At 37.2% G+C, this 24628-nt stretch overlaps 1 protein-coding gene across 1 annotated transcript in view; it reads right to left on the reverse strand.

Moving 5' to 3' along the window:
- Nucleotides 1-6127: 6127 nt before the first annotated feature.
- Nucleotides 6128-24628, reverse strand: part of MEGF9 (multiple EGF like domains 9) — an 82675-nt gene continuing 64174 nt past the window's right edge. Inside the window, exons 3-6 of the mRNA XM_047700446.1 lie at nucleotides 20071-20210; nucleotides 11580-11723; nucleotides 10768-11037; nucleotides 6128-8988 (exon numbers count right to left, since the gene is read on the reverse strand). Of these exons, the coding sequence (XP_047556402.1) occupies nucleotides 8537-8988; nucleotides 10768-11037; nucleotides 11580-11723; nucleotides 20071-20210 (1006 nt within the window). The 3' untranslated portion in view covers nucleotides 6128-8536. The remainder of the gene's footprint in view (nucleotides 8989-10767; nucleotides 11038-11579; nucleotides 11724-20070; nucleotides 20211-24628) is intronic.

Here is a 24628-nt window from a genome sequence, read left to right on the forward strand (position 1 = left end):
GGGAAGCAGGCTCCCCATGGAGGAGAGAGCCTGATCTGGGGCTCGAACCCAGGTCCTGGGATCATGACCTGAGCCGAAAGCAGAGGCTTTAACCCACTGAGCCACCCAGGCACCCCTGTTTGATGGAAGGTTTTTGATTACAGATTCAATCTCCTTGCTAGTAATCAGTTGTTCAGATTTCCTATTTCTTCATGATTCTGTCTTGGTACATTCCATGTTTCTAGAAATTTATGCATTTCTTCTAGGTTGTCCAATTTGTTGGCATATAATTGTTCATAATAGTCTCTTGGAATCTTTTGTGTTTCTTTGGTATCAGTAGGAACATTGTAGTTTTGGTACAGGTATCACAAGTGATGGTATTACCTTCCAAACATTTTCTATTATTTTTTCAACATAGCTGAAATCATGTTATAGTCACTGGTTTATATCCTATTGAAAAATTTCACTGTGAAATGTGACACATATACCAGACTATGTGTGTGTGCTTGAGTGTATACACACACATGACTAAAAAAAGAATACATTAAAAAGCCCATGTAAACACACACTTCTTAAGAACATTACTAGTAACTTTAAGGTAATTTGTGCATCCCCTTCTCTTTTCCAAAGTTATCTTCACTTTTATATTAATCATTCTCTTCTTTTTCTTTATAGTTTTCTCATAGATGTATCTATTTTTAAACAATATATTCTATTCCCAATTTGGGGACATTATAGAAAAGAAATTATATTGTATACATTCTCTATGGCTTGCTTTTTTTTTCTCAGCATTACATTTCTGAGAGTCATCCATATTGATATATAGCTATAATTCATTTGTTTTCGACTACTGCATAAAATTGTGGTCAAGTATTTGGATACATGACAATGTATCCATTCTTCTAAGATACTTGGGGTGTTTCTGATTGTTTTGCTATAACAAAAGATGCTGCAGTGAAGAATTTGAAATGTGCGTCCTGGTGCGTATACTTCAGAGTTTCTCTAAACTGTATACCAGAGGGGGAATTGCATGCACAGCTGCAAAATGCCCTGTTTTTCTTCACTAAACCTTGATTCTATTTTTAGTCATTCTTCCTAATTCTTTTCAATGATTGTATTTTATCTCAATAAATGCCTGCGCTAAGCCACATCTCTGTTGTTGACCATCTAGAGTTTGTCCCCAGTTTTTTTTTTAACCTTTATACACACTCTGGGGAATTTTTTTTTCTTTTGCACAGAATTTTCTGCTTTTTAGGTCATTTCCTTATGAGGCATTCCCAGAAGTGGATTTCTTGAATCAGGCTGTACTGATCACCATTCAATGGGAAGGTTTTTACTACTGAAGTGCACAGAATAATCATCATCCAAGTAGTTGTTAATCCTGTGGGCATAATAAATCATTTAAGGACTATGATTATGGGTATGGCCCGTTCCTCCAAAAAAGCACACACGTGTGCACGTGCACACACACACACACACACACACACAATTATTTGTATTCACAAAGTGGAATGCCACTTCAAGAGTTTCACAGACCCTCTGAAGTACGTATGCTAACATCTGTATTAAAGAAGATATACTGCCTTGCCTATGAATATTTCTTACACTTTGCCAATTAAGTTCTCATACCAACTCTTGTATCTGTCAAGTAACTTTTGTTTCAAACCACAACTTACTGAGCATCTACAATGTGCCAGCACCATGCCAGATATTAGAGATAGAAGAATAAACATTCCTCGCTTCAAGGAATGTAGAGTCAACTGGGGAATACATAAGGTTACAAGTATTTCCAATGAAACATATGCAATAAGAGAGCTATTCATTAGGCAAAGCAGAGATACAAATTAAGGATTGATCAACTTTCGTTTACCAAGGGGTTGGGAAGAGTGAATAAACATTCTCAGGGATGTTATAGATAGAAACTACCAGCAAAGGGAGAAAGGCATCATATAATGTGGCACCTATAGGAAGTCATACGTGAGTCAAATATAGTTGGGTTAGAATAGTAATGAATGTAAGGAAGGGCTGAGACTCTTCCTTATTTGAGAGTGAGATTAAGAAAACGGTGTGGCTGGTGCAACCACTCTGGAAAACAGCATGGAGGTTCCTCAAAATGTTGAAAATAGAACTACCCTATGACCCAGCAATTGCACTACTGGGTATTTACCCTAAAGATACAAACGTAGTGATCCGAAGAGGCACATGCACCCGAATGTTTATAGCAGCAATGTCTACGATAGTCAAACTATGGAAAGAACCTAGATGTCCATCAACAGAGGAATGGATAAAGAAGATGTGATATATATATATATATATATATATATATATATATATATATATATAATGGAATACTATGCAGCCATCAAAAGAAATGAAATCTTGCCATTTGTGACGACGTGGATAGAACTAGAGGGTATCATTCTTAGCGAAATAAGTCAATTGGAGAAAGACAACTATCATATGATCTCCCTGATATGAGGAAGTGGAGATGCAACATGGGGGACTTAAGGGGGTAGGAGAAGAATAAGTGAAACAAGATGGGATTGGGAGGGAGACAAACCATAAGTGACTCTTAATCTCACAAAACAAACTGAGGGTTGCTGGGGGGAGGGGGGTTGGGAGAGGGGGGTGGGGTTATGGACATTGGGGAGGGTATGTGCTATGGTGAATGCGGTAAAGTGTGTAAACCTGGCGATTCACAGACCTGTACCCCTGGGGATAAAAATACATTATGTTTATTAAAAAAATAAATTAAAATAAATTTTAAAAAAACAGTGTGGACATAGAATACTGTAGCTGTTGGTCTGACAACAGAAACCGCAAAAGATTTCCTCCCAAACACTTCCTTTATTACCCTAAACCTACTCTTATTAAACACAGAGGAAAATATTTTGCCTCTTTTTTGTGCAACTTTCTGAAAATCCAGTGCTCAACATCTAAGGTTTAAAAAGTACTTTTTAATACAAACAACACATTTAAGTCTGATGGCCCATTTTTTAAGTGGAAGTATCAGAAAGCCAGTACATTAAGTATGACAATAATTTCTTCATAAAATTGTCTTGAAAAGCTAACTTACATGTAAAACTATCTTTTTAACACTCACTTAAAATAACCTCTTTCCAGCCTGTCAGTTAACACTTCAAATACTACCATCTCATGAAAATCATTTTGTTGTTTTGAATTTAGCCTCACTTTTTAAATGTAACTAAACATAATTGTTACTTTGAAGTCACTGGTTTAATTATAATAGAAGATGTGGAATTTTTGTAAAACATATGCCCCATATACTCCTATGGAAAAGGAATACACCCAGTTTTAACAACCCAATAAAGGTCTTCAAAAGACTTTCATCCAAAGTATGAATACAATACTATAAAAGTAATATTTTTGTTACTATTTCCTCCTTGTGTGCTAAGATTGTACATACATTTCCTTTCTTTTGAAATTTTAATTTGTTTGGTTAGATATCTTCCATGTTTATTCCATTTCCTCAAAATAATACCCAAATCATATACATTGAGACCTACATGTATAGAACCACTTATATAAAAATACAAGTTGGGATTATAGAGTACTATGACTTGTTTTCTTGTGTGACTAGAAAAGAAAGGAAAAACAGGGTTTTGAAGTTTAAATATCAACCGACTGAAGTTGAATAAGCCAACCGAAGTTTATAAAGCTCTCAGCATGAAGGAAGGCCAGACTTACTTTTTTTTTTTTTCCAAAGTACCCCTTGGATCTCTAGATGGCAACCCATTAAACACCAGTGAGCTTTGTCAAAATACAGGATCTTCAGGGGTATCTCAAAATAATAAAAAGATGTACTCTCATTGCAGGTCTAACAAACACATAGAACATGGTTCCCATCAGATTTATACTAAAGGAAGGAAATTTTTCATACGTATGAAAAAGAAATTCAAAAGGAACAAGTTTTTTCTTTAAAAATTTCATGGAAATCCCAGTGAATCTCACAGAGGACAGGCAAAAGCACAAACAAGGATTTAGGTTAATAAATGTTTTTTTTTTTCCCCCCCTTCAGGGTGTTTTGTTTTGTTCTAAGAGGGGAAATGTTACAGCACTTTTTTTCCCCAAGTGGAAAAACAGTATTTAAAGGAAGTTAAAACAAAAACTATAGTCAATAAATGAAGGGCTCAAAGATTTTCGTGAAGTGGTTTGAAAATAAATGCTCTGTGACATATATTCACATACTTCCAACAACTCTGACCACATTAAAAAAAAAAAGTAAATCAACAAATCTACAATAGGTACAAATTATATACATTTATTTTTTTAATAATTTTAAATAACACTCTTGTATAAATTCTTTTCATATATTCAAATCATACACAAATTTAGAAATGCATCATGAAGCCTAGTACAGCATATGTAGGAGACATGTTTTTAAAATTTGTGTTAGAATTTTAGTGACATACAGATGAGTTTAATGTTTCAGAAACATTCCCTAATCGCTCGGGCTGACATGTAATGCAGGACAGAGTGCGTGTGCCTAGCATGAGAACTCAGCTGCAGATCATGGGCTCTGGGCTAACGTGGCTCACGATGTCACCCCCGCTGCGGTGATTGCATATGCAGAAGGAACCAGTAAGAGAGACTCCCAGCTGCCTTTGGAAAAGCATCATTCAACCACTGCCACCATAACAATCCATAACCTTCAGTCCATTTGACGTTGTTTGACATCTTCGGATGAACCAGTGCGCTCTTCCTGCTTTTCGCTCAGCATAGTCACTGGCTCTGTTTAAAGAGGAAAATTGTCGCTAACCTTCCGTCACTCGCCTGCACACAGCAAACTCCTGTTAGTTCTCAAACCCTATACTGTCCAAGATCATAACAGATCAAAAGTTCTTTGCGGATGAGGCCAGAAATGCTTTCCTTGCTCTGACAGGTTACACTGGGTTGCTTTTTACTTCTCTGAACTTTCTGTCGGAGAGCTTTCCTTGATGCGTAGATTCAACTCCTACCCACACACCTCAAAGTATAAGAACTAGGGAATGTTCATTACCAGTGCTGTTATGTTCACCGTGTGTCCTACAAAAAACAGAGGACCAAGGTGAATGATCTAATAACCTTGTCCCAACTGAGGCTCTTAGGAAGATGTACTATTGCTTTAGCTCTCTGCCTCCAAAACAGCACGAGAAGGGCTAAATGTCCAGAAGGCACTGGCTGACCGAAATGAATTAGTGGGGCACTGAGTATTGCTTTACTGACCAATTTTCTGGGGGATGTTAGGGCTAGAGAGCAGCCATGTAATCAGACACTTGGACAAATCCTCTCCCCCCAGATCTCTCTCTTCCCATCCCACATCTGCTCTGTTCTCTCTTCAAATGCAGGTACCCCTAAGAGTAGAAACACATCAAATCCATAGGACCTTGTATAAGTGAGCTTTAGTTTTTATTACCATTTTTCTCTATACCTGGAGAAATTCCATTGATAAAAGACACCAGGAGCTTGACGGTGCAGGGAAGGAGGGGAAAATAAGAGAGGATAGACATAGATATAACAACACTACCTAGGGCATCTGTCAGAAATGAGTCAAGGTTTATGAAAATGAATGAATGAAGATATAATTATCACCTAATAGCAGTATCTGTCATTTACAGTATCTGTCATTCACACTCGCCTTATTTGAAAATAAACACATCTCTAATCCTTATTTTAAAATTCTTCCAATATTATCTCTCTAAAGGAGAGGTGGGATCCCGGTGCTGAACACCATAGTTCATGGGGATCCTGCTTTCAGAGGAACAAATATTGTGTAATGCATATTCCCTGTTAGTTTCCTAGCCTGATTTTGCTGGTAGATCACTTCATGATTGATTTAAATTCTACAGCAAAATTATTTCCCTCAGCAAAAAGCAGGGGACACTAAAGAATATTGTTTAAAACAAATTTTAAGACCTTAATTTTTTTTTCTACTGGAAAGAATTAAGAACATGACCTAGGAGCTGTTAATAAGTACTTAGAGGTTAACATTCCTTGTGATTCAATATTTGCAATATCTCTTAAGGTCTGTTTCCAAAAAAATCTCTATATGGCCAGAATCTGGACTATTTGGTTTTGGCTCTTAGACCCCGACAAACACTCATGCTTTCTCTATTGGGTTAACATCTACTTAACAAATGTTTTTTCCTTACCATCCCAATCCGTCATGTTGCGGGGTTGGGGGCAGCAATCTGGGAGAGAGGCAGGTGCACCAGTTTACACACTTCCTGGAATTGTGCAGTGCCCAGTCTGTACGTGCATAAGGGGCAGCTGCTGGGGAAAGCACATTTCCCCCCTGTTGCTTGGGAGGATTAGTTCACTTTAATGAAGGACAAACTGTTGGTTCTGTTTTCTTATCACCAATACTAGCTTCAGATAGTAATCCTCCTGTGTCCTTTTCACAATATCTTTCCCAGCTGTTCGGTCGTGGACTGTAGTTAGAAGCAGTCACAGACAGGACTCCCCCCCAGCCTTCTTTGTCTGTGGCTAGGCGGTTTTTGCATTGGCATATACTTGAGAGAACGTGTGCTTCAGTTACGAGGCCTAATCCCAAGCCTGATGATGACATACAGTATAGCCTTGAACAAGACATTTAACCTCATCTATAAAATGGGGACAATAATTACTTCCTCAGGGGGCTATGGTGAGGAACAGAGGACACATATATAGAAAGGTGCTTTGTGAACTGCCAAGGGCTCTAGCAACATTCACAAATTTTAATACAATGTAATGTCACTAACCTCTACTCTCATGAGCAATGGCCAAATATTCAGAGCACCTCGGGTTACCAGAAGTCAATTATCTGTCTGTCCTTCCTCCAGAACATCATCTCTAAAACCTGAGAAAACTTAGGGGTGTCCTATAGAGGGATGACCAAATTCCAGGTTTTTCTTGGGGGAGTTGGGCAAGGCTGTCAACTTGGATTTCCTAGGTCTGATCTAATAAATCTTTGCTTTTTTTCTAACCATTTGACAGTTTGCTGTTCCTAATAAATATCGTATTTGACTTCTTGCTGCTTGTCGTGGCTTGCTTAACCCATAGTCCGTATCATAACAGATGAGAGCAACAGTACGTGGCCTCTAGGGAAAAACCGTGTCTGAAAGCAAGGATGTAACTGTACCCACCCACCTCTAGAGCTACCCTCTAACTGGACAAGAAGATAGCAGAACTGTAGCTCTGTAGGAACATGGTACACACCTCATCTGGGGTGTACCTGGCATCTGGGTGATAAGCTTTCAAATGTAGAAGGTATTTTTTAGAGAAGGATGGAGGAAGAATATAAATATTTCACAGGCATGAAAACAGGGGATCCCAAGTGATAGGATGGCTTTTCTTTTGGAACTAAAATATTTCTAATTCCTTTGGAAGACTATCTTTTACATTTAGAGACTTTCTTTTTTCATGAGGCTATGTTCTACATTAATCTATGTAAAATATGCAGACTGGTTAACGTCTAATCGGGGGAGTCCTTTGGAGAGTGCAGTCTCTGTCCCAGCTTCACAATCAATGACTTAAAAATCTATTGCTTGTATCTATAGTAAGTCAGAGAACATATAACTCTGAGACTGAGAAAGGGAAAGAAAAGTTAGAAACATTCAACCTCTTATAAATTTCAACAGTTTCCAAAGAGGGACTAAAAACGACTGATGGTCACCAGAGTCCCAGCTCTAGCAATATTGCCATCTATGTTATGCTATTTTAACCAATCCCATATTTTCTTTTTACAACACCATTAACTGCTGTACAAATAAATTCTAGATGATAAAATATGACATGATTTTTTTTTACAAATAGATACAAATACAATGTTGACCAGATATGCTACATTAACTATATACACCTTATTCTCTAGAGGCAGGAAGAGTCCTTATTTTTAGACAATTTACCATTTACACTGAGCCCTAAGGAGGACCATCAGCTTCCTGCTCCCAGATGTTGCCTTCATCTTTCTACCATTAGAAGTTTATCCTGTGCTTTGATCCTGTCATCGAGCAAGAATTTAGGAAGGAAAAATCAGCCTTTCTAAAGATCTTCTTGAGACTCTTCTGTCCTTATTTTAGAAATAATTGAGATTGCTTACTGTGATATGGCCCAGACATTAAACTTTCTTCAGTGATGTCTTTTAGCACAGTAAAAGGAATATCATCCCTGACTCTCCTTTTTAAAAAAGGTGTCTCGGGAATGGAGATGAAGTCTTCGGGCAGTCCTTCCCTCTCCACTTCCATCCTGTTTCCACTGGTTTGGTGAACACTTCCCCAGGAGTCCATTCAGAGGTCAAAGGAGATGTGGGCTGCACTGCGGGATTCAGCCTTTCTCTACTCCCATGTAGTTTGGTACAAAAATATACTTTACTACAAGTCCTTATTGACAGTGACTGCTTCAGATCTTCATGGGGGAAATTAAGAGTAATGGGCTAAGTGCATTACAAATTTGTACCTGAAAATTTCAGATGCTCTCTATGCCTTTGCAAACTCTACCCAGGCCTCGTCTGGCCTAGGAGCTGATGCCGTCTTAGTGAGCACTGTGTTCTAACAATCCAGACAACGGTTCTAGCTCCTTAGGCTTTGTAGTTATGTATGGGAGTCGTCAGGGTCAGTTGCCCGTTGGGAGCCACTTCATTACCATCATCTTCCAAGAGTCCTGACACATCTGCATTGGGAATGCTGTCATGGTAGCTGCTGAAACTGATATTGTCTTCTTTTAGCTCGATGGTCCAAAAGGGGGCATTGAGTTTCCGATTTTGGTACTCCCGATACATATAGACAGCCCCCACAAAGCCCATCAGCAGCACCACCACAATGATGATGACTGTCAAGATGATGATGTTAAACTGGGTCCATGAAACATCAGCTAACGCTGATGTGCTGTTTTCAGCAGAGCTTACTGAAAAGATAGTCTGCAGGGTTGTGGGGGTAAATGTACTATTTATAACAGGGGTGGGCACTGATGTGGTCAAAGAGGCATTGGAAACCAAAATGGTAGAACCTTCAGGTGTTGGAACAATAACTTCTGAAAATAAAAACAGAGAATGAAATGTAAAAGACAAAATTATCTAGTTTTAAGAAACAATAAAAGAAATACACATGGGAGTGGAAGTTGATATGGGATGTTGACATGATATTCTGCTTTAAGGTAATGCAAGTTAAAAATAATTTTTAAAGAAATATAGTGAAAAGAATCAAGGTCTAGAAAGCTAGATTATTACATTCCATGGCTGTTCTCCATAATGTATAATATTAAATCTTTGGGAAAATTCTGATGTTGGAGTTTCCTATCCCTCTTGTTTCTTGGATAGATTCATAGAGATTCCTGCAAACAGTAAATACATCATTATTGAGTCCTGAGTCACTTGGGTAAAAGTGACAGGGATGAAAAGGCAATTATTTGAACTAAAATAAGTTCAACATGTCTAATGGTGTTTCATAAGGGTGAAATTCTCTTCAAAAGAGAAAAAAACAGAATAAGGAGAATTGTATTTCTAGTCACTTCTGAAAAACACAATTTAAATGTTCAAAGTTGATGTCAGCCAAGAGAAAACACAGCCTTCCTTTAATCATGTGTAGTAATTCTTCCTTTGTGTAGATCATTGATGATTTCATAATTAAAGTGCTACTGTGACACAGCCCAGTAGAAATACCCAAAAAAGGCTTTGGAATCAAGTAGATCTGTGTGACTATAGATGAGTAAGTGAATCTTGTTAACACTGAGGCTCCTCATCTGTAAAATGGGAATGATAATACCTACTTTGTGGAGTTCCTGGGAGGGTTAGCTGAGACAGTGTGCTATGGAGCATTACTGCATAGAACATTCCCAGGGCTCGGCACATCCTAGGCACTCGATAAAATGCTGCTGTTGTCATTCTAATTCATCACCACAGTCAGACACATTAATCTGTCGCCAAAAGAGGCTTTTTTTTTTTTTTTACATTATCTAGTAACTAAAAAAAAAAAAAAAAAATCATCATGGTCCTATCAGCTAAGTATGAATGAAGCATGCCTCCAAATGTCACTAGCCCTCCAGGCTAGTGACAGCATTCTAGCTCTGTCTCTTAGCCTTGATCACAACAGACCAAGGATATCAAGAAAATGGGAGAGGGATGACACTTGCCACGGACCATCAGCCCAGTATTCAGCATCTGTCAGGATGTCAAAGAGTGGTTTCTAGAAGAGCATGTTCTAATGGCTCTGTGACCCAATAAAGCTTGAATATCTCTAACTCATCCTGAATCTCTAATCATCAATTTTTATCTAAACCTTTACAGACCTTAACTGCAAGAAACATTTTGCCATATGAGTAACTTTTTCTTTTAAAAGTCAAAAGGAATATTATTACTCTTTTCTCTTTCCTTCACCATCCATGGGAAAACTCAAGCCCAAAGTGAGGGCAGAAGCCACGGTGGACTCTTGTTTCTCAGCTGGAACTTCTGACCAGATTATAGGTCCCTACTTCCAAAGACCTTTGATCGTCCCTGAGAGTGATGAGAATATAGGAAAGAAAGGATAAAAGAAATGATAGGACTTTTATTAACATAAAAATGAAAATAGATGAAGAGAAAATGTGGGAACCCTGCAATGACTTTGTCGTGGGCCTCAGATTTCTGGAGTTGACTTTGGAGCAGCAGGGGAGCAGCAGGAAGAGAAGGAGAGCCCTTTGGGCAAATATCTATCAAAATCTATTTCCAGAAAACTCTGGTGGGATTGGAAGGTTTTATAAAGCTAAAGGTAGGTGTCCTGAACTTTTCACTGCTAGGCTTAGATAGTAAATGTACCACCTTAGGTGAAGTTTTACCTTTCTTGATGCAATTTCCCTCGAGGTCTCGGACATAGCCTTCGAGGCAGTTCTCACACCAAAACCCAGTGGTGTTATGGAGGCAGCTGATGCATTCACCGCTCTCGGGCTTACAGATCTTTGGAGTTGTCATTGGGTCCACATGGCCATGACACTGGCACTGGGTGCAGATGCTGTCAGAATTGTAGTAGCCATTTTCACACATGTTGCAGTTCTGGCCTGTGTAACCATCTTTACACTGGACACACTCAGGTTCCAATTTACCCAATTCTAAAAGTGAGAGAACACCAAAGTAATTTAGCACAGCCCCAAGCTACAGTTAAAAATGCAAAAAACTACTAGTCCTCAAAATGGTTTTTAAACCTTGCCTACCTGCCTCTCAAACTTAAAGAGACTAATGATCTATAGCTTATTTCTTAATTCTTAATTATCCAGTTTATTGTAAAATGATGAGGGCCCACCCAGGTAGAGAACAGGAGAAATATGCTTACATAAGGAATACGAATAATTGTAATGATGAGATACTTGTGATTTTTTTTATTGCTTCTTTAGTCCTGACAGATGGAATAAACATGACTTTAACAAAACTTCCTCATCTCTCCTGTAAGTCTCATTTCATATATGTATATGGATTTGGCTGCAAATCCCTAGAAAGAAAAACCTTTGCTGTTTTTATAACGCCCCTTCAACTCCTCTCACCCTATTCTCACTCCTCTTCGCCCAGAACTTCACTTTTCAACACACTTGAGAGGAACTGATAGCTGATTGCCTGGTTTTTCCTCTCAAAATGAATAATTTGAGGAAGGCCTTACTTAAGACACAGCCGCCTGTCGATGTCACTGCTGAACAAGGGCAGCGAAGACACTCTTTCGTGGCGCCAGGACTCAGATAAAAACCTTCTTTGCATTCTTCACAGTGATCCCCTTTGCTATTTTCCTGGCAGTTTAAACAAGCACCTAAAAGAAGCAAATTATTTTAAGAAGTTAAAGATTTACTCTGAAAGCACAATAACTGTAAATAAATTATACCTGTGACCAAAAGACCTTATGAGTTCACCGGAAGAAGTGATCTGACAGGAATTAGATAGAGTTCAGTTTCTACCCCATCTTATTTCTACATTGGCCACGTCTGTGAGGTCTGTGCCCCTTCTAGATTGTAAACTCTAGGGAAAGCCTGGTTACATGAGTAGAAAGCGCTAAGCCTGGGTTGATGGTTAACTACATATGGAAAGCAGGCCAACTTTTTTCAAATTAAAAATAAAAACAATCTAAAGACCTACTTAAAAAAATAATAAATGACATACTATTTTCATAGTTTGGATACTATAGTTAAATAAGTGAACTAGACCTATATGTATGAATATGCATGAATCTTGAAAATGATGTTGGTTGAAAAAAGCCAATTACAGAATGATAAAAAACAGATGGAGAGTACTTCTTTATCGTGTAAAATTAAAAAAAACATACTGGGGCGCCTGGGTGGCTCAGTGGGTTAAAGCCTCGGCCTTCACCTCAGGTCATGACCCCAGGGTCCTGGGACTGACCCACATCGGGATCTCTGCTCGGGCGGCGGGTGGGGGGGAGCCTACTTCCGCTTCTCTCTCTGCCTTTCTCTCTGCCCACTTGTAATCTCTGCTTGTCAAATAAATAAATTAAAAAAAAATATATTAAACAATACTAAGCAAATGGATACAGAATATACTAGGTAAATGGATACATACATACGATATGCAATAAAATTAAATGTGGACTGAGGAGGTATAGGGGAATTATATGTTCTGCTTATCTTTGTGGAGGAAAGGAGAAAAAACTAGGGAAAAAAAGAGAGGACTCCAACTGTATTTCAAATTTGCTATTTCAAATATGTAACTATATATAATATGTATAAATATTAGGCAAAATACCAAAATGTTAATATTTATTAATTCTAGATGTAGGTACATGAGTATGCATTAATTTATTCTCCATACATTTTTATATTTAAAAAATTAAAGATCAAAGTAAAAACAATTAACTAATAGGAGTGCCTGTTTGTCTCAGTCTGTAGAATGTGTGACTCTTAATCACGGGGTCATGAGTTTGAGCCCTATGCTGGGTGTAGAGATTATTTTTTAAAAAGTAAATAAATAAAAACTTTTAAAAAATGGGGCTCCTGGGTGGCACAGTGGGTTAAACCATTGCCTTCAGCTCAGGTCATGATCTCGGGGTCCTGAGATTGAGCCCTGCGTCGGGCTCTCTGCTCAGCAGGGAGCCTGCTTCCCCCTCTCTCTCTGCCTGCCTCTCTGCCTACTTGTGATCTCGCTCTCTGTCAAATAAAAAAATAAATCAAAAAAAAAACAATTAGTAGAGAAAATGAAAAGGAAGGAGGAACAGCAAAGTGATGTGTTTTGTAGTAATCCTCCTATGGTACCCTATTAATAAGGATATTGTCTTGGCACTGAAGCAGCACAGTGTCTGAAAACAGAAGATGAAAAAGTGAAGTGTAATTAACATCCCTCTGTAAGGGGCCACAAAGATGCACAGGGACTCTTCCAACTGCCATTATAGGAATAAGTGAGAAAATATGACATAGACACCCAAGACAATGAAAATTCACATGATCAGGGGCGCCTGGGTGGCTCAGTGGGTTAAGCCGCTGCCTTCGGCTCAGGTCATGATCTCAGAGTCCTGGGATCGAGCCCCGCATCGGGCTCTCTGCTCAGCGGGGAGCCTGCTTCCTCCTCTCTCTCTGCCTGCCTCTCTGCCTGCTTGTGATCTCTCTGTCAAATAAATAAATAAAATCTTTAAAAAAAGAAAAGAAAAAAAAAGAAAATTCACATGATCAGCCAAAAACCATTCAATACTAAAACTATTCATAAACAGTTGTATTTGATTTCTTTTTGTTATGAGTAAAATATTTACAAAAAAAGGAGAGAGAGACTGAGGTTGTGAAATAAAATGGTCTGTCAACTGGATCAAAACTTGAAAAACCAAGTAATGACAATGTTATTAACACACATGGCACATCTAAATTCTTAAGTGATTACAACAGAGTCCCCCAAACTTCATGAATAGATGGGGAAAGACAGGTTCAAAAGCTTATTACCTAAACAATTAACTTTGAACTGAATCAAACTCGCATGCAAATGTTGCTTTCAATCATATAATTTTTTTAAGATTTTATTTCTAAGTAATCTCTATACCCAACATGGAGCCTGAACTCATGACCCCAAGATTGAGAATCGCCTGCTCTGCTGGCTGAGCCAGCCAGGTGTCCAGTCATATAACTTTTTAAGGCCTGCTAGTGTTAATGATAATTTTCACATATATAACAAAGTGATAGTACATTCTCATATGGTGCTAAACACATGAGGTACTGATACCTTTCCAGATCTTATATTCTGATTCCCCTTAAGCTATGTATCTTTGCAACAATAAAAATAGCTGAAAAATACATACTAAGAAACTGCAAACTGTGGATTTTAGCTCTACAAATAACATAATCTTTTGTTTGTTGTTTGTTTAGGGAGGAAGGAGGAGAGGTGGAGGGAAAGGGGGAGAGAGAATCTTAAGCAGGTTCCATGCCCAGCAAGGAGCCCAACACAGGGCTCCATCTCACAACCCTGAGATCATGACCTGAGCCAAAATCAAGAGTTGGACACTCAACCAACTGAGTCACCCAGGTGCCCCAACAGATAAGATAATCTGAAATGTTAAAGTATTCTGCAGTTAGGAAAAATCAAAACCTGCATTATGTATATAATGTGGCCACCTGCTCGCCCCTTATTAAAAATGTGCAATGGAAATAATTTTTAAGAAAACAAGTTCTGATAAAGTCCTGAACTTTCAAAATATGTTAATAGTCCTCTGACAGAATATGGATGTTTGAGGAAAGATGTGTTCCAATAACATGCCATTTGCATGTGACTAATGGGGCAAGAACAGGTCATATCACTATTCTTATTTAAAAATGATAAATACATATACTGTTAATATCTTGCTTCTACCATGCTATTGGGCTTACATGCTTATTGTTTGGGGGCTTTTTACTATTTTAGATAAAATCTCAAGACTTGGCGCTTATCACAATATCATTCTGTTCTCTTAAACCATTTATATTAGAATATAAATTTTTTTAGAAATTATAAAATTTATAACAATTAAACATTTTTCCAGAAGAATTTATTTCTGTTTGTTTTATGCCATTCCCTACAATGAGAAGTCAATGAGAAAAAAATAACCTACGTGGTAAATAAATTGTCTCAAAAGGAAAGATGAAAACTTTACTCAAAACATAAGATGAAAACAAGTCTAATAATAAGACTCATTACTCGACACTGCTTCAAAAAAAGTATGCACCTGGAACACAGCCACAGAGAAAAAAAATTAATACATTACGACAGATAGACATAAATACAGCAGAGTGCTAACAGTAGCTGTGAGGGCAACAGTCCTTTTGGTTTCTCCCCTCTAATTTTCAAGTATCTGGTCTGCATGTACCCTTTTTTTGTTGCTGTCTTGATTTTTTTTCCTGATTACAAAACTAATACACTATAAACTATCACATGCATATTATAAAAATATTTCAAGAATGTAAGCAAGTTTAAAACATTTCATGAGAAACTTGGAGGAAATGTTTTTATAATAACAATAAAGATCATATCTTTTCAAACCCACATCCCATAGGAACTGATGGTGTGGATTCGCCTTTCTAACAGCTTATAGTTCCTCTTGAGGAGGCAAGAGAGCATAAGGAACCTGGTTACTAATGTCAGATCTGAGTTCCACTCCCAATGGAACCTCTTACCAGTATGAGACCTTCAGGAAACAGTTTCTCTGACTCTCATTTTTCTAATCTGAAAAGTGGGATAATTCTTGGGCTAATGATTTAATGTAACATGAGTATTTCAAAGAGTGAAAAACTATTCCATAAGACAAATATTTTCTCTTTATGTTTCAATTTCCTCATCTATAAATTAAGAAAGCTGCACTGATGAAATCTAAGTTCCCATTAAAATCTAAAAGTTGAGGGTCTCTCCTTTATGATAAAAGATATGTAAAATTTAGCTCAAGTTTAATTTTATTATACTTTGCCGGCAACCTCCCCAAATACAATAATACTGTCTTAAAATTCACATTCTCTTTGTTGAAAGATGGCCAAAGGAGCAGTTTACCAATTTTAAAAAAAGAAAGAAAGAAAATAAGAAGTGAGTGTTTCCTGAAGATGATCTCATGCTCGCTGGCTAGGCAGCAAACCAACCTGGTAGGGGTAACCAGGAAGGCAACCAGTCAAAGAAAAGAATGTGGGGCTCCTTTCCAACCAAATTCAATGCAACGCTTTGAAAACATAAATTGCCACCTGTAAAAAGACTTGTCCTTATTTATTTTGTCATTTCATAGTTTATATATAAACCTGTCAGAAATACAGCAATGTGCTTTGTTGTGGGAAGAAATGACTGATCCTCCCTATAGAGGAGAAGGCAAATTTTAACTGTCAAAAAGAGAGAAAGCCAAGCCCAAGTGAACAAGGGAGAGTAATAGAAGATAAAGTCAGAGAGAAAGGCAGGGGCCGCAAAATGTAAAGTCATGCAGGCTATAGAAAGAAGTCTGAATTTTACTCCAGGAGGGATAGGAAGCCATCCAAGGGTTTAAGCACAGGAATGACATGATGTGGTTTTACATTTTAAAAAGATCACTCTGGTTGTTCTGTGGAGACTGGACTGTGGTGGGGTGGAGCTCTGGCGTGAGAGGACAAGAGAGGAGGCAGAGAGATAAGATGAGATCAGAGAGTGTCACAGTAGTTCAGAGATGACAGGGGCTTGGACAAGGATGAGCCGCCCAGGTGCCCCAAGAGGAACAAAAATAAGTAAATCTTCTAAAAAAAAAAAAAAGAAATATACCATGTGACTATAAAGTTCTAGTTTGAAAAAATAATAGCCTCCCACCTCCATTTTAAAGTAAATATATACTCAATAAAGAAAATCTAGAAAATACAGGAGAGTAGAAGAAAAAAAAATCACCATAAGAAATATGTCACCAAGATTTTGAATACTTTTCCTGGAAAACTTTCCTTATGTATAGAAGTTTAAGTTTTGCTTTTCAGATAGTCTAACTATACGGCCGCGTCACTTCACACCGTTTTTTCACCCTCTCACGCTGTTACACACCCCACTCGTGAAAAATTTTAATGACAACCTAACAGTTGCTATTTATTGATTACTCATAATAAGCCAGGTACTGTATTAAAGATTTGATAAATAATATTGCACTGAGTCATTACAACAACCCATTAGACAGTTACTGTTATTATCTGCATTTCTACGCGAAGATACAGGCTACGTAATTTGGCCAAAGTAAAGACAAGATTGCACTCGCTGTGCTCTTAACCACGTACTGCCTACGTAACATAATTGGCTTCATTCTCTGTTGATAGAAATAGGGTTGTCTAATTTTTAGAATTATAACTACCACTTTAGTAAGCTTCTTTGAACACAAAGCTTTTTATGAATTTAGAATTATTTCCTCAGATTTCTGGAAACAAAATTACTGGATCAAGGAGATATTCTGAAGACTGCAATACACATTGTGGAACCGTTCTCCAAAGTGTTTTTCCCCAGTATATTTTATCACAAAAAGGTTACTTTAAAATCTGGTTCATCTAAAACACAAGGTCTAGAAAAAGACTAGAAAAGGGGAACGTTTAAGGACTGTGAAAACATAGTAAGTGGCCACCAGAGGGCAGTCGTATCACAGCGCTTTGAGACAAAAGGAAAGGCTGATTATATATTAAGCTTGCAGGTTTAAATTAAGTACTTGCATCCCTTCGTGTTGAGTTCCACTTTTATTATATTTCCAAACAGAGAAACTGTTTATTTCTCTTATTATTAGCTGCTTTTAGAAGTCATAACCATGGAAAGGATATCTTTTGCCTTAAATTATCTTGAGCAAGGACAGGTTGGGAGTTACTTGACATTAAAGACAGCTACCTCATTGCTGCAAGCAAAACTAGCAGTGAGACCCAGCAGTGTAGACCACCTTCTTACTGTATAAGACCTACGGAGAAATGTAAATCAACTCAGTATGATGAAGCATTCCTGTGCTTAAACAGGACTGAAATTTATCTTTCCGCTGCATGTTTTTCCATTCGTTTGTTCATTCATCTATGCACTATTCACCTAACAAACATGTGAGTACTGACTACGTGCCAAGCGCCATGCTAGAGACTCTGTACAATGATGAACAAAACTGATATTGCCCCTGTCCTGACGGAACTTACAATGTAGTGAGTATGCCACACATGACTCATAATCACAAATACATACATAATTATAAACTATGATAGGTATTGTAACAAAAAATACAAGTGCATATGCCAGTGTATAATTGGGGACTGTCATTCAGCCTGGACTATCAGGAACTGCTTTCCAATGTAGTAAACTTTAACTGAAGGCCTTAAGGAAAAATGATAAGGCAAAGGGGCTAACGGTGGGGTAGAGGTATATTAGAAAGACCGTTCTAGGCAGAGGAAAGATCATGTATGTAAACCTTAGGACAAGGAAACTTAGCTTGTTTAAGGGATAGAAGTCAGTATGACTGGATTACAGGCAGTTGAGAAAAAGAATAGCACAAGAGAGAACCAGTAAGTAGCCAGGGACCAGATCACATAACAGAAAAAAATAACACAATTTCTCCTAAATCAATTTGTTTCACCATGGACTAGAGGAGAAAAATGAAGAATTTCAAATGTTTTCCAGGGTACTTTCAATTTCAAGTACTCTACCCTGCTCTCATAAAAATACTTGTACTTGTCAGACTAGTTTGTCCTGACTTTTCTGTTGGGAAAAAAAGATTTCCAAAGAAGAGCTTCTATTCCTTATATTTAGGAAACCTGACCATTGGAAAAGTTCATTGTCTTTACAGTTTGCCTCAGTATGGTTTTCTTTGTGGGTTTTGTTTTGTTTTTTTTTTTTTTTTTTTTAACTGCCTGGGGTTTGCTGAGATTTCGGAATTGATGGGCTGATGTCTTTCACCAGTTTGGAAAATTCTTGGTCATTATCTCTTCAAATTTTGCTTCTGCCCCGATCTTTCTCTCCTTTCTTTCTGAGTCTCCAATTACATTTATGTTAGTCTTTTTGGCTGTGTCCCACATGTTCCTTCCGCTCTTTCTTTCCATTGCATTTTTTCCCCTCTGTGCTTCAGCTGGATATTTTTAACTGAGCTGAATTCAAGTTTGCTCACCTTATCTTCACTGTGAATAATCTTTTGTTAAAACTATGCAATGAGTTATTCATTTCAGATGCTATATTCTTCAGTTATAGACTGACCTTTTGATTTTTTATAGATTCCAATTCTCTTGAAATTTGCCTCTTTTACCTATTTTCTGGGTTTTCCTCTATTTTCTTAAAACATTAATTTTAGTTATTTTAAAGGTATTGTTTGCTAACTCTAACATCTGGATCATCTGTAGGTCTGCTTCCATTGTTTCTTTTTGCTCTTTATTATTGGTCATATTTTCCCTCCTCAGCATTGTCTAGTATTTTTTTTTATGCCAGATACAGTGTATAAAAGAGCCATAGATGACTGCTTTTTTCTCTGTTAGGCAGATATAATGATAGAATAACCTAAATCCAATTTGAAATTGAGATGGGTTGAAGATGGGTTGCAATTTTAGTATGAGCCAGTTCACCTATGGTTTGGCATTATTTCTTGGTCATGGCCTTCTAATGCTTTTGACCGAGAGCCTAGCATCCTGAGTCTCCTCAGCTCTGAGAGACTACAACAGACTCAGTACTGCCTTTTGGTGGTTTCACACCAGGTCCCACTCCACACACTTTAGAACCTGGTAATGTCTTGAAAGAGAGATGGTGGTATATGGTAACAGGGCTTCTCTCTTTCTAAAGGGATTTTGTCTCCTAAGAATGCAAGACCTAGAGACTTCTTTATACCTTTTGGGCCAGCCTCTCATCTCTTGCACAATCAACTAATGTCCTGTGGGAAAACTGGCCTTGTGTTTAGGGCTCCTCTAGGTTCTAATCCATCATACAAGTCCCAAAAAACTGCCAAAAACTCTTCTTGTATCTCTTTCCTCAAGAATTTCTTTGCTTGGGCTAAATCTGCTCTTTAGCCTATGACCAGAATCAGCAAATGTCCCCTGGAAAAAAAATGGCTAATGGTCATCCACTTACTTAGGAAGAGTTCTACCCTTTCTGGAATTTTAGTTCATATCGTCTTCTTTGCTTCCATAGTTCTCCAACCAATATGATTTTCGAAATTTATGAAAAGAACAAGAGACTAATTACATAACAAAGTTAAAGAAAGTGTGTACCTGTGAGGGCATCACAACTGGCAGACCGATTATTACATCGGCAGGGCAAGCAGCCACTCTTACTAAAGTCATAATATCCATCTTGGCATCGATCACATGTAGAGCCGGTGACACCCACTTTGCACTGGCATTTCCCAGAACTGCAAATAAAAGCAAAGACAACGAACAAAATAAATAAGTTTGAAAGTTTTGTTGCCTAACATCCCATCATAGATTATCTTAATGTAGAAATAGTTTCAACTAGATTCTAACTACTAGGATTATTATGATTTCGCTTGAATTGGAAGCTGATCAACTTCATGAGTATATACATTCAATTGACATACTAACACTTATCATTTGTGACAATCCTCTGCACTAAGGTAGTTTAAAATAATTGATAAAGGAGCTATGGAGAACGTAAATCCCCAGTGCTTAGAAATCTTTGTTTGCTAAACAGTGGGGCATAGAACTGGTACCATTACTACATCTCACCCCTAGATTATTCCACAGTTCCATCAGCATCCACCCTGCCCAATATAGAGAAGAGAAGAAACTCCACCTCGTCTTCACCCAACTAGCTTCTGGCTGAAGAATATGAAGGCAAAGATCTTAATAAATATGTCAATTCATATCCATTTAGATGATGAAAATGATGTAATTTTCTACTTTAGGTCCAGGTTATATTAAAATTATATTTCTGGTAATTAAACTAGAATTCATAATTCAGTAAATATGACTGTAAGGGGGACCTCTCTTGCTTTCTGGCTTAAATCCATATAAAAGTGTAGACTGTCAACCCAAAAAGAAGTCTAAAATCTGAAGTAAGAAAAATAGGGGTAGTCAGCACTGGCTCGGTCAGTAGAACATATGACTTTTGGTTTGGGGGTTGTAGGTTCAAGCCCATGTTGGGTATAGAGATTAGTTAAAAATAAAATCTTTAAAAGTAGAAAGAAAGAAAGAAAGAAAGAAAGAAAGAAAGAAAGAAAGAAAGAAAGAAAGAAAGAAAGAAAGAAAAACTTATTTAACAATGTGAATCTTCTTTATATGCTTATTCTGAACCTAAAATTTTTAGACTTCACCTGAGCATATCTTGGCACCAGTCATATTGGATGGAAAAGTTTTAAGGTAAAACTGCTTTTCAATATAATGTTTTTTAGAGATTCAGCTCCTTATAATGAGCCCCCATGGGACTGATAATTTTAGTTCAAGAAACCAAGCTCAAATTATTCATACTTACACAGCTCTTACACATATCAGTTAAATCCCCTTCTAATTCTCATATTCTTATTTCTATAATAAAACCAGAAGTTCCAAATTTGAGAGTTACTGGAATTTTCAGTTGAACTCTGCAGAATGCAAGTAAAGCAACTTTCAATCCTGTGTATTCTACTTGTAGTATATAAACCTAAGGATTTTCTTTTCTTTTTTTTTCTTTTCCTTTTTCTTTTTCTTTTTCTTTCTTTTTTTTTTTTTTTTTTTAGATAATGCCTTTCTTTTTCATCAGCATCCCTTGGGCTAAATAATGAGGCTTTCATCCTCCATCCCTAAAAACTATTTCAAGCAGCTAGAGTCAAAGTTTACTTCTCTCTTCCACTTACAGTTCTCTGCACTATCCCAGGCTATGTCAAAAGGAGTAGAAAAGTAGAAAAACAGTTCGACATGGGATATATTTTTACTCAAACAAAACCAGTTCAGAAGGGAAAGAAAGCCAGGCTTATGTAAATAATATATGCTTTATATGTTTCAAAGTCTTGTGTCCTGAGAAGCTACCCATAGGCCTCTGTATTCCTATCTTAAAATTGTCTAGTATATTAGGTTATGCAATTGCTTGACTAACAAGTAGTCTTACAGAAAATGTAAAACAGAGCCATCTGAGAGCAGGAGTGCTGCTGTTGCTGCTGCTGAATATGATGATAAAAATAATGAGCCATCACTTACTGAGAACGATGTCAATAAATATAGATATTCTCTCTAATCCTCAAAATAACCCTACTAGGTGAAGTCCTAATCCTCATTTTACTGTTGAAGGACATCAGAGAGGTTAAAGTTATTGTCCACACCTAGTAAGTCAGGCTGATTTATACAAAGCCAGACTTTTCCTATTATACCATGGTACCTACAGCTCCCTAAGTCTGAATCTAAATTTGCATAAGAAATTTGCATGCCAAACAACTTGATACCTACTCGGGTATCAAGATTCACTCTGTAGATTCCAAGTACCACAGCTCACCATTTATTTAGGTGCCCACCCCAGTGAACTGTTTCTGCCTTGCCCAGAATAAACTCTACCTAAGAAAAGTGGTCTCTTTCTCACTGCGTAAGTATCAGGTCTTCCTTAACAAAAGCTAAGAGTTCTCAGTGCTTGAAGAGAAACTGCAGCCTAGCAAAAGTCCAAGGTTCCCAGAGATGCAAACCCAAATATTTTGATGCTTAAAGCTTAGTTAAAATTTGTACTGATCATAGTGAGGATGAGCCTTGATTTTAAACATGCAACAGAAATGTTCATTACTAAGTACGTCTCTTAAGTAACTTCACAAAAAAATAAAACAAATGGAAAAAATCCGAACACATATACGCTTACACGGTCTTACACAAAAATACCCCAAGGTACTTAAAGAGCTAGCAAAATAAATCTGTATTCATCAAATATGAAGTTCAGGAATGTTATTACTCAACAAGAAGGAACTAGTCAGCCTAAATCTCACTAAACTGTCAGAAAATTATAAAGGATATAATTGCCTTCCAAAGAATTGGTAACAACATTTTATTAGCCAATTTCTAAGGCTTTTAAGATGTTAATCAAAATATGCTTGCTCCTCATTTCTCTATAGATAGATTATTCGGTAAACAGAAGAATTAACAGTTACTTTTAAAGGCAGTGTTTGCCGAACTCACCAACCTACAAGAAAATGATATTATCTTGGAATAGCTAATCACTTCATAACATCTCATAATCATAGACCGTGTTCTCAAAGTAGTTGCTATTCCTGTAAGTGGACTTTCCCTTCATAATTCTGCTCTGCATACTCGGAAGACTGATTTAAGCAGGCATCTTTCTCCCTGGAGAATATGTTCCTTAGTTGTTGATGTAAAAATAAAAACCCCATGAGTGGCTTTATGAATCCTGATAAAGCGATTGACTAGTCTAGATACCATGTTTCACTTTCCCTGGGTCAATTTTAAAACACAGGAAAGGAGGTGCTTTCTTTCTCTCTCTTTTTTAAATATAGCAGAGAGTGGGAAAGTTGTAGGGAGACTACGCTAGTACTGTTCTCCATGTTACTCATGGCCCATTGCCAGCTTCTGCGTGTATAAGAATTAAATCACTCAGCAAATATAAAGCTCTGCCTGTGTGACTCCTTTTACAGAATAAAGCCTTTACAACACCCCCTTTCATGGTCTCCCTCTGATAAAGACTGTTGAATGCTTTTTGAAGCAAAGGTCAATGATATAAATGCAATGAAATCAAAGACAGGAAAAAAAAGTCCTGTTAACAGACCACTTATGCTTATCCATAGATTTGAAGTGAAAGAACCAAAGACTCATAGCTTCATATCTGGAAAATAAGGGCACAAAACCAGATTTTGAAGAGAAGTCAGAAAACTCTACTACTGAGATCAACTCAGATAAACTAAGAATTTGCTCATCTGGTGTCACTTTTTATAGATATGAGTTAGTTACTAGCAATGTACTACTATAGTATAGAGAATTATATCAGAAAGAAGAACACAGAGTTATTTATAAAGGAAGCACAAGCATTGGGCAACTAAGCCATACTGAGTATAACTAAGTATATACTATACATTTCTTAAATTATCCCAAATAGGATTCTCAGATTTTCTTAGAGTGTCAGGTGCTTAGTTACAGAATTTATTGCACTCCTAAGTATGAACCATTATTACAAGGTTTGATCACTTAAAAATGATCTCTTAAGGAGTATTTGGCTGGCTTAGAAGAGCATGCGACTCTTGATCTCTAGGTCATGAGTTTAAGCACCACACTGGGTGTAGAGATTACTTAAATAAATAAAACTTTAAAAAACCTATCTCTTAAAACATGAATAATATATATTTTTGACATGAAGTCATTAATTTTTCAAAAGGGAATTCAATGGTGTATCACATTTCAAGATATGGTACGTATTTATGTCATACAAGTACTAAACAAAATGTCTTTAAAGGTTCTGGTCTGTTTAAGACAAATAGATGGAGAATCTCCAAAATTTCCATTATTTTATAACAGCATTGACTAGGGTGGGAAGGGCAGAACACAGGAAGGAAGGTATCAGGGTCTATGGAAAATTCATAGCCTAAGAAGACAGAGAGCTTGGTTCATATTCCAGCTCTGCTAGTAACTAGGTGGGACCACGTGCTTATTCAATCTTAGACTCAGTATTCTCATTTGTAAAATGAAGATAATTATACCAAACTTTGTAGGGTTACTGTGAAAATCAAAGATTATATACCAAGGGTACTCAGCATAGCATCTGGTATGTAATCAATACTCAAGAATCAAAGAATTATGAAGGTGATGACAGTAATCCTAGATCTTGAATTTTTTCTAAGAATTATAAAGA

The sequence above is a fragment of the Lutra lutra genome, chromosome 13 (genome assembly GCF_902655055.1).
Source record: "Lutra lutra chromosome 13, mLutLut1.2, whole genome shotgun sequence".
Lineage (NCBI taxonomy): Eukaryota > Metazoa > Chordata > Mammalia > Carnivora > Mustelidae > Lutra > Lutra lutra.